Raw genomic sequence first — 13,421 nt, 5'->3', positions numbered from 1 at the left:
ATAATGGTGTGTAATTTATATTTATTTACATCTTCATGTGTTTCTTCAGGTCCACCTGAGAGCTGAACCCTTTGGCTTAAAAAGAACATGTCGGAGGCAAGAAGTCTTACAAGCATCTAATGGCCTCATGACTCACCTTTCCTCATGTCACCTCCTATTACCGTTGACAAGCTTCGCGTGTTTTCTGTTTGAACCTGCCTGTAATTTGCCTTAATCTTTCTGTTGTCTTGTAGGACTGCCAGCCAGACTCCCAGAAATCATGTTGGTAGGATCCCAGTCCTTCTCGCCTGGAGGGCCCAATGGGATCATCCGGAGCCAGTCCTTTGCGGGGTTCAGTGGCCTTCAGGAGAGGCGATCCAGGCAAGTTGTGTGTGCTTCTCTCCTGGGACGCAGCTTGAGAGGGATGTGAGCCTTGGTGCTCTGAAGAGGGTCCGTGTGCATGTGGCCTTGTCAAAACACACACCTGTGTTATTTTCATCTCTTTCATGAAAAAGATGTAATGTTCCCCAAATTTCTATCATTTAGAATTCCTCCTTCAAAGAAGATTTAGGACAAGCTAGCAATACATATGTATAGCTCTCCCTACCCCCACCCCATTTCTTTCAGATCTGTTGATGCCTTTTGCCAGAGTGCCTCCAAATGTTTGAACCCATTTATCCTCTAACCAGTAACAACAGATTTACCTTTATCCACACATCTGTTGATACTGAGCATTTTCTAAAAATCTTTTCCAGTCTTCTATGTCATCCCTAACGAGGTTAAATGTGCTTTCGTAAGTTTACTTGTCTTTTGTATTTATTTTGGGAATAACCAGTGCATTCACATCCATTGCCTATTTTGGGGGTGAATATTTACATATTTTCTTACAGAACAATAAAGGCTTTTTATATATATCCATTGTAACACCATATATTGTAGTCTTTTTCCCCCTAATTTTTTTTTTGTTGTTTGTTTGTTGGTTTGTTTTTGCGGTACGTGGGCCTCTCACCGTTGTGGCCTCTCCCATTGCGGAGCACAGGCTCCGGACGCGCAGGCTCAGCGGCCATGGCTCACGGGCCCAGCCGCTCCGCGGCATGTGGGATCTTCCCAGACCGGGCACGAACCCGTGTCCCCTGCATCGGCAGGCGGACTCGCAACCACTGCGCCACCAGGGAAGCCCTTTCCCCCTAATTTGAATTGCTACCTTTTTTTTTTTTTACCTTTTGATCTCCTTCACCCATTTCTTCTATCCTGCCCACACTCCCTGCCTCTGACAGTCACCAATATCTATGAGTTTGGTTTTTTGTTGTTTTTCTTTTAGATTCCATGTATGAGAGATTGTACAGTATTTGTCTTTGTCTGACTTACTTCACGTAAGTGTGATGCCCTCGAGGTCTTTCCATGTTGTCACAAACGGCAAGATTTCATTCTTTTTTATGGCTGAGTAATATTCCTATATATATATATATATAGGAATATTACTCAGCCATATATATATGTATCACAATTTCTTTATGCATTCATCCATTCATTGGACATTAGCTTGTTTCCATAAATCTTGGCTATGGTAAATAGTGCTACAATGAACATGGGGGTGCAGAAATCTTTGAGTTCATGTTTTCATTGTCTTTGGTTAAATACTCAGAAGTGCAATTGCCAGCTCATATGGTAGTTCTATTTTTAATTTTTTGAAGAACTTCTATACTGTCTTCCATAGGGGCTGCACCAATTTACATTCCAAGCAACAGTGCACAAAGGTTGCCTTTTCTCCACATACCTGCCAACACATGTTATTTCTTGTCTTTTTGATAATAGCCATTCTAACAGGGGTGAGGTGATATCCCATTGTGGTTTTGATTTGCACTTCCGTGATGATTAATGCTGTTGAGCATCTTTTCACGTACCCTTTGGCCATTTGTATGTCTTCTTTGGATATGTGTCTGTTCAGATCTTCTGCCCATTTTTTAACTGGGTTGTTTGGTTTTTGCTATTGAGTTGTATGAGTTCTTTATATATTTTGGATATTAACTCCTTATCAGATATGATTTGCAAATATTTCCTCCTATTTAGTAGATTGCCTTTTTATTTTGTTGATGGTTTCCTTTGCTTTGCAGAAGCTTTTTATTTTTTAGTTTGATGTAGTCTTACTTGTATAATTTTGCTTTTGTTGCTTTTGCTTTCAGTATCATATTCAAAAAATTCATAGCCAAGACCCATGTCAAGGAGTTTACTACCTATGTTTTCTTTTAGGAGTTTTATGGTTTCAAGTCTTACATTCAAGTCTTTAGTCCATTTTGAGTTAATTTTTTTATATGGTGTAAGAGAGGGTCTAGTTTTATTCTTTTGCATGTAGCTGTCCAGTTTCTCCAGCACCATTTATTGAAGAGACATTCTCTCCCCATTGCATATTATTGGCTCCTTTGTCGTAAATTAACTGACCATATATGAGTGGGTTTATTTCTGGGCTCTCTATTTATTGATCTATGTGTCTGTTTTTATGCCAATACCATACTGTTTTAATTACTATAGCTTCGTAATAGAGTTTGAAATCACCCTGCACCCCTTTTTTTTGTTTGTTTTTTTGTTTTTTGGGGTTTTTTTTTTTTTTTGCGATACGCAGGCCTCTTACTGTTGTGGCCTCTCTCACTGCGGAGCACAGGCTCCGGACGCGCAGGCTCAGCGGCCAGCGGCCGTGGCTCACGGGCCCAGCCTCTCCGCAGCATGTGGGATCTTCCCAGACCGGGGCACGAACCCGCGTCCCTTGCATCGGTAGGCGGACTCTCAACCACTGCGCCACCAGGGAAGCCCACCCTGCACCCCTTTTTGAAGCACATTCCATTGATTCCAGATTTGGGAGATTATTTTTGGTTTGAAGTTACGTAGTCGATAAAGACCGACTCTGCAGACTGACTCTGGGGAGCAGATGTCTTTCAGACACAAGCTTGGGAATGTTAGTCTTCAGTTTCCCTAGAATCTCCCCTCATCTAAAATAGGACTTAGAGGAACTCAAGAAAAAGAACACAGGTAGTGAAATAGGTAACATGGAGTAAAGTTCGTCCTCAGTTTTTCTGACATGATAAAGATCTTACATTCTTAGGGGTCTTATGTGCTTTGACCTGTATTGTCCCCTTTGGTGCACACGGTAATGGCAGAGGAAAGTAAGAATTAACCTGGAAGGTGCACAGCAGACACCTACCAGACTCAGAGGTCACGGCTTTCCACTCAATAGCTGGGTCAGTGAGTAGTCTGGCCTCTGAGCTTCCTAATCAGATCAGTAGTTTGGGTTTAAGTTACCAGGTGTCCATCTTACCACTGTAGGCTGCCTCCCTGCCACTAACAGGGATGTTGAGTTTCATGTTATACCTAAACAAAGTTTACTCCATAAAAATAAAGCTTAAGGGAATTCCCTGGCCGTCCAGTGGTTAGGACTCAGTGCTTTCACTGCTGGGACCCCAGTTTGCTCCCTAATCGGGGAACTAAGATGCCACAAGCCTCTCGGTGCAGCCAAAAAATAAATAAATAAATAAATAAACTTTTAAAAAGTCTATTCATCCAGCTATGTGTGCTTTTCTTTACTTTAACACTACAGACATACCTTAGAGATACTGCAGGTTTGGTTCTAGGCCACTGCAATAAAACAAATATAATAAAGCAAGTCACACAAATTTTTTGGTTTCACAGTGCATATAAAGGTTATGTTTACACTACAGTCTATTAAGTGTACAATAGCATTATGTCTAAAAAAAATTGTACATACCTTAGTTAAATACTTTATTGCTAAAAAATGCTAACCATCATCTGACATACAAAGTTGCCACAAATCTTCAATTTGTGAAAAAACACAATATCTTTGAAGTGCAATAAAATAAGATGTGTTTATATACAGCATTAGCCCTTTGTCACGCTTATGGCCCTTTATTTAAAAATTATTCATGCACATCCCAGTCAAATTTAATAGACGCTTATGCCTGATGTCACATAGTGCACATATTTTTTTAGCTGAATTACATTCTTCTGCCTGTTCATTATTTCCACCTAGAAGTGTTTGTTCTTGGCTTCCCGTGAGGTTTCAGTGATGTGACATGCTTTCACTCAGAGTGTACATTACCTGAATCCAGGCTTTGACTCTGGGTAACTACTGCCCAGCAAAGCTTCCAGATTTCAGCAGTTAACTCTAACACCACAAAACTAAATGAAGGATGGCTCAGATCTATTAATATACAAGGGAACGTTACCTTCCCCAAAAGACACTGACACAAACACAAGATGATTAAAAGGCATTTCTTTGGTCAGATCGTTTTGGATGACCAAGACTCAATTTCAGCTTTTCTTTTCTCTTTCCGTAGATGTAACTCCTTCATTGAAAATCCCTCTGCTCTCAAGAAGCCTCAGGCCAAACTGAAGAAAATGCACAATTTAGGATACAAAAACAGCAGCCCTCCCAAAGAGCCTCAGCCTAAAAGGGTGGAAGAGGTCTACAGGGCTTTGAAGAATGGACTTGAGTAAGAACATCAAACCTAATAATGCACTGAAACCTTTTTCCTTTCTAAAGTGCTTGGGAGGGTCACAAAAGCTAGTCTTATGAGATAATTTTAGAATGTCTATTTCTGTAGTAGTTGTTTTATTATTGCACCAAAATTGAGGAAGCCTTAAATGAGTCCCAAAGATATGAACTTGATCGGGTTTCCATATCATAACCAAACATTGAAGGAGACCTGAAATAGTAATATGTTTATATTTAACTCTGTGTAATATTGTATTTTACTTAAACACTGGTAGACAGGCATATCTGTTTTAGATATTGCTGAAGAAGCGTTCTAAAACGTTCTTGAGTATATTATAGCAATGATTTGTCCAGAATAAAACTTCCCTAGTATGTGGTGAGATGCATACTGTCAGTGTCCTATGGAACTAGATAGAATTCTGTGAGCCCAGATCCAGGACTGACTCCATAGTTCTTGCCGTTCCCTCCACATTGGTTTTTCTTTCCTGCTATGCCAGCCTCATAGGCATTCTCCTTTTTGACTATCTGGATAGTATCAGATTCAACTGCTAGATCTTTCAAAATGTGGAGAGTTTAGGAAAATGCAGAGCCTCTTCCCTGCCAGCTCTGTGCTCCACAGAGCAAGGTTCAGGTTCTTAATGCCCCCCCTTTAGAAGGGAAAGGTCAGCATCAGCATCAGATTCCACTTGACAGTCACAGAGTTCACGATCACGTCTCTTTTCTTTGCAGTGAGTATCTGGAGGTTCACCAGACAGAGCTGGACAAGTTGACAGCTCAGTTAAAAGATATGAGAAGAAACTCTCGCCTGGTAGGTACCATCTAATCCTTAGGGTGTTAACACAGTGGGTTTTTTGGTTTTTTGTTTGTTTGTTTTGGCTAACTTCTCTTACTGGATAGACATGGGGACAAGGAAGAAAGTTCAAGAAAAGCAGATCCAAGGGACAAAGTGCCATGTGTTTCCTGATGTTTATTTTAATGCTTCATATGTTCCAGTATTTTCCAAGCATGTTTATGCAGACAAACTTTGTAATCAGGAAAAAATACTTTATTATTATTATTTTTTTAAATTTATTTATTTGTGGCTGTGTTGGGTCTTCGTTTCTGTGCGAGGGCTTTCTCTAGTTGTGGCAAGCAGGGGCCACTCTTCATCGCGGTGTGCGGGCCTCTCACTGTCACGGCCTCTCTTGTTGCGGAGCACAGGCTCCAGACGCGCAGGCTCAGTAGTTGTGGCTCACGGGCCTAGTTGCTCCGTGGCATGTGGGATCTTCCCAGACCAGGGCTCGAACCCGTGTCCCCTGCATTGGCAGGCAGATTCTCAACTACTGCGCCACCAGGGAAGCCCAGGAAAAAATACTTTAAAAAAGCCAACTCCCTATACTCCTCTTCCCAAGTAATATAAGGAAATGAAAAGTTGGGGTTTGCCTACCATATTGTTAGTACAGCATTTGGGACCCAGAACTTTCCTTTATATCCAATTTTTTAAAATTGTAGTAGGTCAGTGATACCTGAGAGGAAAAGGAGGCTCAAGAGGTCATTGGTAGAAGAAATCAGAGGCGTCCTTGAGCCAGTTCAACTACACACTGTATTGTTGGAGATGCTTGCAAGTTTCCTTTACTCTAATGAATTGTGAGGACTTGTCTCTTGAAGAGGTGTTTCTAATGATTTTAAATGATTTTGTTAAGTTCTAAATGATATTATGCCTTAAAGTTTTAAGGCATCAGAAAGCCCAGGAAAAGTCTATGGATACGAGGTACACATATACATGAATAGCTGTTACCTTCTTTTTTTAAAAAGATGTTATCCTTTTCAAAGGCTTAGAGGTTAAAGCCTTCATAGGAGTTAAAAGTTTTAGATTCTAATAATATTAGAAGATAAATTGCTCCCATTTATGTGGAACTCAATGTGGAGTGGCCTTCAGAGCTTTTGAATGTCCCTGGCAGTCCTCAATGGCAACAAATGTTCCTCCTTGGAGAACAATGGTGTATGGATGGAGGAGCTTCCAGCAGGACCTCATGTTCCATAAAAACCCTCCTGATGGGGGATGTGGGCTTAGAGTACTGATTATACTGTGATATTGTGAGCACACAGGAATAAACTTGCTTTAAAAACAATTTGTGAAAAGCTTTCACCACTCTCAAGGGCTCTTCTTAAATGCCAATTTTTATGTGTTTAAACAGGAAGGCAAGTCTTTTTTTTTCTTTTTTTTGCGGTACGTGGGCCTCTCACTGCTGTGGCCTCTCCCGTTGCAGAGCACAGGCTCTGGACGCACAGGCTCAGCGGCCATGGCTCACGGGCCCAGCCGCTCCGAGGCATGTGGGATCTTCCCGGACCGGGGCACGAACCCATGTCCGCTGCATCGGCAGGCGGACTTTCAACCACTGCGCCACCAGGGAAGCCCAAGTCTTTTTTTTAACACATATAATCACTGCTACTTTTTATGTTAAAAACATTTAAAAAAACATTTAAGTGGACGTGAATTTATGTGTCCCTCACTATGTAAGAGAGGAGAGCCCAAAGCAAGTGAACGTCTTAAGGCTCCCAGAAGGCAGAGAGGACTGGGTAGAATTCTGGAGACACAGAGTATAAATAAATATTAGCTCTTAAAAGTATTCTTACTATTATTTAAAATAACACGGATTTACTCTTTTAAAGCGAATATCAAAAAGTCCAACAGACATTATGGGGCTAATCATTATTTCGCTGACAATGCAGAAATGCAGACAAAATCCTTTGATTCATATCAGTAACGGTTTTGAGGAAGATGTGTTTTAATCCAGATACTCCTTTTTTTTTAATTTTAGGGTGTGCTGTATGACCTAGACAAGGTAAGTTATTGTTCTGTGTTGGGGAGTTACTGGGAAATAAAATCCTTCATCCTTGAGGAGAAGTCAGTGATGCTTGCTTAGGTACAGTAAGATCCTAGAGAAATGATGATTTTTCTAATCCTAGAAAAGTTCATGCTTTTATCTAATGAGGATGATGAAAGATCATAAGTACTATGATCTACAGACCCAATAATGTGTTTAAGGTCACTTTTGTAAAGAAAAAAAAAGTCACCTGGTTGCAGGGTTTCTCAGTGTTCTGGTTAAGTTTAAGAATTTCCCAAGGGTTTGAAGGTCCTTACCTGTGTTCTCTCTAAATGGGAACTATCATATTTCATCAAATGGAAGACCTCTTTGATTGGAAAACACATCATTATCTTATTTGCCACTAAGAAAAAGAGTGATTACAGCTACACTGTGACACAGTTCTTTCTTTTCACTTAAAATATGTATTTTATACTTAGTGACAAAACTCTCTTAGGTCTATTTTAAATGTAGATATATTTTTTAAGTTATATATGATGCTGTTTCTTTCCACACATTTCTGTACATACGAGACCTTTAATACTGAATCATATTCAGTGCAATCCCTATCAAACTACCACTGGCATTTTTCACAGAACTAGAACAAAAATTTTCACAATTTGTATGGAAACACAAAAGATCCCGAATAGCCAAAGCAATCTTGAGAAAGAAAAACGGAGCTGGAGGAATCAGGCTCCTGGACTTCAGACTATACCACAAAGCTACAGTAATCAAGACAGTATGGTACTGGCACAAAAACATAAATATAGATCAATGGAACAGGATAGAAAGCCCAGAGATAAACCCACGCACATATGGTCACCTTATCTTTGATCAAGGAGGCAAGAATATACAATGGAGAAAAAACAGCCTCTTCAATAAGTGGTGCTGGGAAAACTGGACAGCCACATGTAAAAGAATGAAATTAGAACAATCCCTGACACCATACACAAAAATAAACTCAAAATGGATTAAAGACCTAAATGTAAGGCCAGAGACCATAAAACTCTTAGAGGAAAACATAGGCAGAACACTCTATGACATAAATCACAACAAGATCCTTTTTGACCCACCTCCTAGAGAAATGGAAATAAAAACAAAAATAAACAAATGGGACCTAATGAAACTTAAAAGCTTTTGCACAGCAAAGGAAACCATAAACAAGACCAAAAGACAACCCTCAGAATTGGGGGAAATATTTGCAAATGAAGCAACTGACAAAGGATTAATCTCCAAAATTTATAAGCAGCTCATGCAGCTCAATAACAAAAAAACAAACAACCCAATCCAAAAATGGGCCAAAGACCTAGATAGACATTTCTCCAAAGAAGATATATAGATTGCCAACAAACACATGAAAGGATGCTCAACATCACTGATCATTAGAGAAATGCAAATCAAAACTACAATGAGGTATCACCTCACACCAGTCAGAATGGCCATCATCAAAAAATCTAGAAACAATAAATGCTGGAGAGGGTGTGGAGAAAAGGGAACACTCTTGCACTGCTGGTGAGAATGTAAACTGATACAGACACTATGGAGAACAGTATGGAGATTCCTTAAGAAAGTAAAAATAGAACTACCATATGACCCAGCAATCCCACTACTGGGCATATACCCTGAGAAAACCATAATTCAAAAAGAGTCATGTACCACAATGTTCATTGCAGCTCTATTTACAATAGCCCAGAGATGGAAACAACCTAAGCGCCCATCATCGGATGAATGGATAAAGAAGATGTGGCACATATATACAATGGAATATTACTCAGCCATAAAAAGAAATGAAATTGAGTTATCTGTAGTGAGATGGATGGACCTAGAGTCTGTCATACAGAGTGAAGTAAGTCAGAAAGAGAAAAACAAATACCGTATACTAACACATATATATGGAATCTAAAAAAAAAAAAAAAAAAGGTTCTGAAGAACCTCGGGGTAGGACAGGAATAAAGATGCAGATGTAGAGAATGGACTTGAGGACATGGAGAGTGGGAAGGGTAAGCTGGGACGACGCGAGAGAGTGGCATGGACATATATACACTACCAAATGTGAAATAGATAGCTAGTGGGAAGCAGCCGCATAGCACAGGGAGATCAGCTGGATGCTTTGTGACCACCTAGAGGGGTGGGATAGGGAGGGTGGGAGGGAGACGCCAAGAGGAAGGAGATATGGGGATATATGTATATGTATATGTATAGCTGATTCACTTTGTTATAAAGCAGAAACTAACACACCATTGTAAAGCAATTATACTCCAATAAATATGTTTAAAAAAATACTGAATCATAGTATAATCTGTTTGCAGATATTTTAAAGGGTAATTAAATTTAACGCATGTGATAATATTTATAACTCAAATGGAAGAGATGACACATAACCAACTATGATTATCTTGGGGCGTGCACAGACAGTTGCAGTTGTAAAATGCACCCCATTTCAGAGACATTAAAATGGGGGGGGCGAGTTCATATTTGAGCTGATAAAATGTTATTATGAAGAAACTTAAGTATACTCCAATATGATACTGTCCTGCCAGAAATCCAGTGAATTCCATTTGGTTGGCCCCTCTCAATGTTAAACATGAGGATTCCAATAGCTAACTCAAGTTCATCTCTCAGAGTATTTATTCAATATTTTTTTAAAAAATACTTTCTAAGTTGATACTAGAGAATCTTTAAAGTAGCAACAGAGATAGGAGGAAAGGGGAAATAGTTAACATCTTCTGGTACTTTTGAGTATGAGATAATAAAGATAGTCACACAAGTCTAATCAGTGGAACTGTAAATGGCTGTACTTTTTCAAATTTCTTCTTTTATTCCAGCAAATTAAAACAATTGAAAGATACGTGAGACGCCTGGAGTTTCACATCAGTAAGGTAACTGACGTTCCTCTTGCCTTTGCCTGTTTTTCAGTTCTGTCACTGATCAGTACACCTTTGGCCTGAGCACAGCCTCTAGTCCATGGAGAATTTCTTATCCAATTGACTCCTAAGCTGATCAGCAATTAAATCCTCCAACAGGCAGTAAAGTTGTAGAAAAAACATAAGAATGGAGAGCCTGATTACCTAGCACATTGTTTACTCTGCTTCAGTTCAACAGATAATTTATTAAGTGTTTCCTTTGCAGCGTGCACGGTGCCTGGTAGAGGATGCAGTCTGGTTAGAGATAAGATTAAACCAAGCTGACCTATGAAAATCTTCACACTTGCCTAACTTTACATTCAGGTCCCACATACAACTTGGTACCCCCATAGCCTTCTTCATGAAGGCCTTTAAAGTACTTAACAACAGCTGTCATGTAGCTCCCTCAATCGTTCTCAAGCTCTTAGTTCCTTCCACTCTTCACATGGCTGGGTTTCCAGATTCCTTTTCATCCTCATTGCCCCCCTCTACGTACACCAGTTTGTCAGGGTCCCTGACATCCAGCCCTGAACCCTACAAATAGTTGACTGATGGTCCCACCAGCCTAACGTGGAGTGGGACTATCCCCCCGACCCTGTTCTGGACACTATCAGGCGGTATCAGTACAACCTAGAAGCAATGTCCCTTTGAGGGCAGCTGGATCACACCATTGTCAATTCCCGTGCTTATCTGCACCCATCATCCTGTGTTCCAAGTGGAGAGACTGGAGGTTTTAGCAGTTCTCTCTACTAGTGGTCAGAAGCCCCAGGTTTTAGTCCCATCTCTGCCACTTACTCACTGAGCTATAACATCTGTGTGGACCTTGGCTTTCCACTCCATGCAGTGAGGCTGTAGGTGCACATAGTCAATCTAGATGATCCTAAGAATCCTTTCCAGTTTAAAATTCTATGATGATCTAAACATATGTATATGCTACTGCCGTTGTACATTCCCATTCCCACTTTGAAAGATATTTATTACCTTGGCAAATCTGCAATTGCTCCTATTTCTGTTCAACTCAGTAAATAAAACAGGGACTTCCCTGGTTGGTCCAGTGGGTAAGACTCCTCACTCCCAGTGCAGGGGGTCCGGGTTTGATCCCTGGTCGGGGAACTAGATCCTGCATGCAGGCTGCAACTAAGAGTTCGCCTGCCACACCTAAGAGTCTGCGTACCACAACTAAGATCCGGTGCAGCCTAAATAAATAAATAAACAAACAAACAATTACATCCATTAGAAGATATTTATGTGGCGGGCAAGCTTTGAAATTACTCTGTTTACTCGGAAAAATACCAAGAAAACAATTAGTATTAGGTAAGAGAGTATTTATCCATCTTGTATCCATCATTGTAAGATATAACAATCCTAGTGGTTATTAAAGGTTGGAAGTCCTCTATCTGCAGCATCTTATGGATGGATCCCTAACAAATCCTAACAAATGATATTTAATTGATTAATCGGTTTATTTTGGTGAGAGCCACTGCTGACTTATAGGTAAGACAAATTCTTGCCTACAGATGGGCCAGTTTCTGCTTAGGTGAGTACATAGTTATCCTTTATTCTAAAGGTTAACTCCATTTGGCTAGGGTAGATTGATATTTAAATGAAAGCAAGGGTAAACTTTTCTTTAAATGCAAAGTAGTATACTAAGTCGTTAGGGCTATACCAGTGGTCCAGTTAGCAGTTTCCTTGTTGACAGGATTACAGTCTTTGGACTACAGTGGGGGAAGGGCTGAAGGGACAGTCCCCCGGAAGGCCATACGGGTGAAACAGCCCGGCCTGCATCCGAAGAGATATCAGCTCTTGTGTTTCTAAGTGTCTAGGGGACCGGCCGCGTCAGAACCATCTGCACTGTTTACTTAAAGTTTCAGACTCCTCACCCATCCCTAACCTACTGAATCAGCATCTCAAAGTGGAGCCTGGGCATCCTCATTTTAACAAGCTCACCGAGTGAGTCTTAGCTTAGCCTTAATGTATGGAAACCACCCTCTATGCTAGTCACCCAACCAAAGGATCCTATCAGCAGATATGCCACAACCCCTTGGGTCTTACACCTCCCTCTTATTCAGAGACAAACCCACCAACCCCAAAGAGGAAAGACTGTTCCTTCCGGAGTTTTGACGATTCCTCTCAGTGAAGTGGAGTGAATTGTTGAAGAGCAACGAAGAATGCTTTTAACCAAGAGAATCATTTTCAGTCTCTTAACTAACATTCATATGCTAAGCTAAGTGTCATTGACATTTGTATAGAGAAAGCAACTATGGAAAATTGTACTATTAACAGGTAATAGTAATGCTTTTTAGTGATCAGCCAAAAGTTTGCCTTCAGAACAAAAGGGGAATGTTAAACCCTGAAGTCCATCATATTCACCTCTACCTTCTTCTGGTTCTACAACTGTAGCCTCCTTTTTGAGGGAACAAAGTCTGTACTGAAATGAAAAATTCAAGCAGTCCTAGGTAGATAACTGCCTCCCAGAAAACATAATGTCTGGTGATATCCTTCTTAATCTACCTAATAATTCCTGTAGTTAACTGTGGTTGGTGTGTTGATAATTGAAGATAGGACAAGAGACTATAGAGATAAGTATCGTCAGATATAGCTGTATGTTTTCTCAGCCTAGGCACTATCGATGTTTGGGGATAATTCTTTGTTGTAGGGGGCTGTCCTCTGTGTTACAGGATGTTTAGCAGCATCCATGGCCTCTACCAACTAGATGCTAGTAACACCTCCCAGCTGTGACACCGAAAAATGTCTCCAGATGTTGCCAAATGTCCCCTGAATATCAAAATCACCTTGGATTGATTGAGAATCACTGCCTTAGAAGTATTAAGTGACTGTCAGGCTTATATAATGAATATGATCAATAGCCATTTGCAATGGGTATATTATTATTTAAAAGCCTAAATATAGAGGTACTGCAGAGAAATGTTCATTTCCATTCCTCCCATTTACTTTTTTAAATTGTGGTATAAATTACATGCCCAAAATGTCAGTTATTATGTTCAGTCTGTTAAGTTTTAACAGTCATGCTTCACCCTAATTTTAAGAATAACTTACCTTTGTTTTCTCTCTTTTGTTGGGCCACATCTTTACAAAAATCGTTTTCGATACATAGCCTTGAGTTCTTTTTTTTAAAAAAATCTAAATCTGGATGCGTGAATATCACCTTGTGACACTCTCTTAAAATAA

At 40.1% G+C, this 13,421-nt stretch overlaps 1 protein-coding gene across 11 annotated transcripts in view; it reads left to right on the top strand.

Annotated features, from left to right (window-relative positions):
• RIPOR2 (RHO family interacting cell polarization regulator 2) overlaps positions 1-13,421 on the top strand; it is a 212,127-nt gene that overhangs the window by 154,354 nt on the left and 44,352 nt on the right. For 10 of the 11 annotated variants that reach the window (XM_029243121.1, XM_029243125.1, XM_029243123.1 and 7 more), the window contains exons 2-6: positions 234-360; positions 4,326-4,481; positions 5,213-5,291; positions 7,285-7,308; positions 10,155-10,208. In XM_029243121.1, the coding sequence (XP_029098954.1) occupies positions 234-360; positions 4,326-4,481; positions 5,213-5,291; positions 7,285-7,308; positions 10,155-10,208 (440 nt within the window). The remainder of the gene's footprint in view (positions 1-233; positions 361-4,325; positions 4,482-5,212; positions 5,292-7,284; positions 7,309-10,154; positions 10,209-13,421) is intronic. The other variant, XM_029243122.1, reaches the window with a different exon arrangement.

The sequence above is a fragment of the Monodon monoceros genome, unplaced genomic scaffold (assembly GCF_005190385.1).
Source record: "Monodon monoceros isolate NGI ecotype Baffin Bay Population unplaced genomic scaffold, NGI_Narwhal_1 Super_Scaffold_3, whole genome shotgun sequence".
In the NCBI taxonomy this organism is placed as follows: Eukaryota; Metazoa; Chordata; class Mammalia; order Artiodactyla; family Monodontidae; genus Monodon; species Monodon monoceros.
The sequence above is the reverse complement of the archived record's forward strand: the minus strand, read 5'-3'. Positions and strand labels throughout refer to the sequence as shown.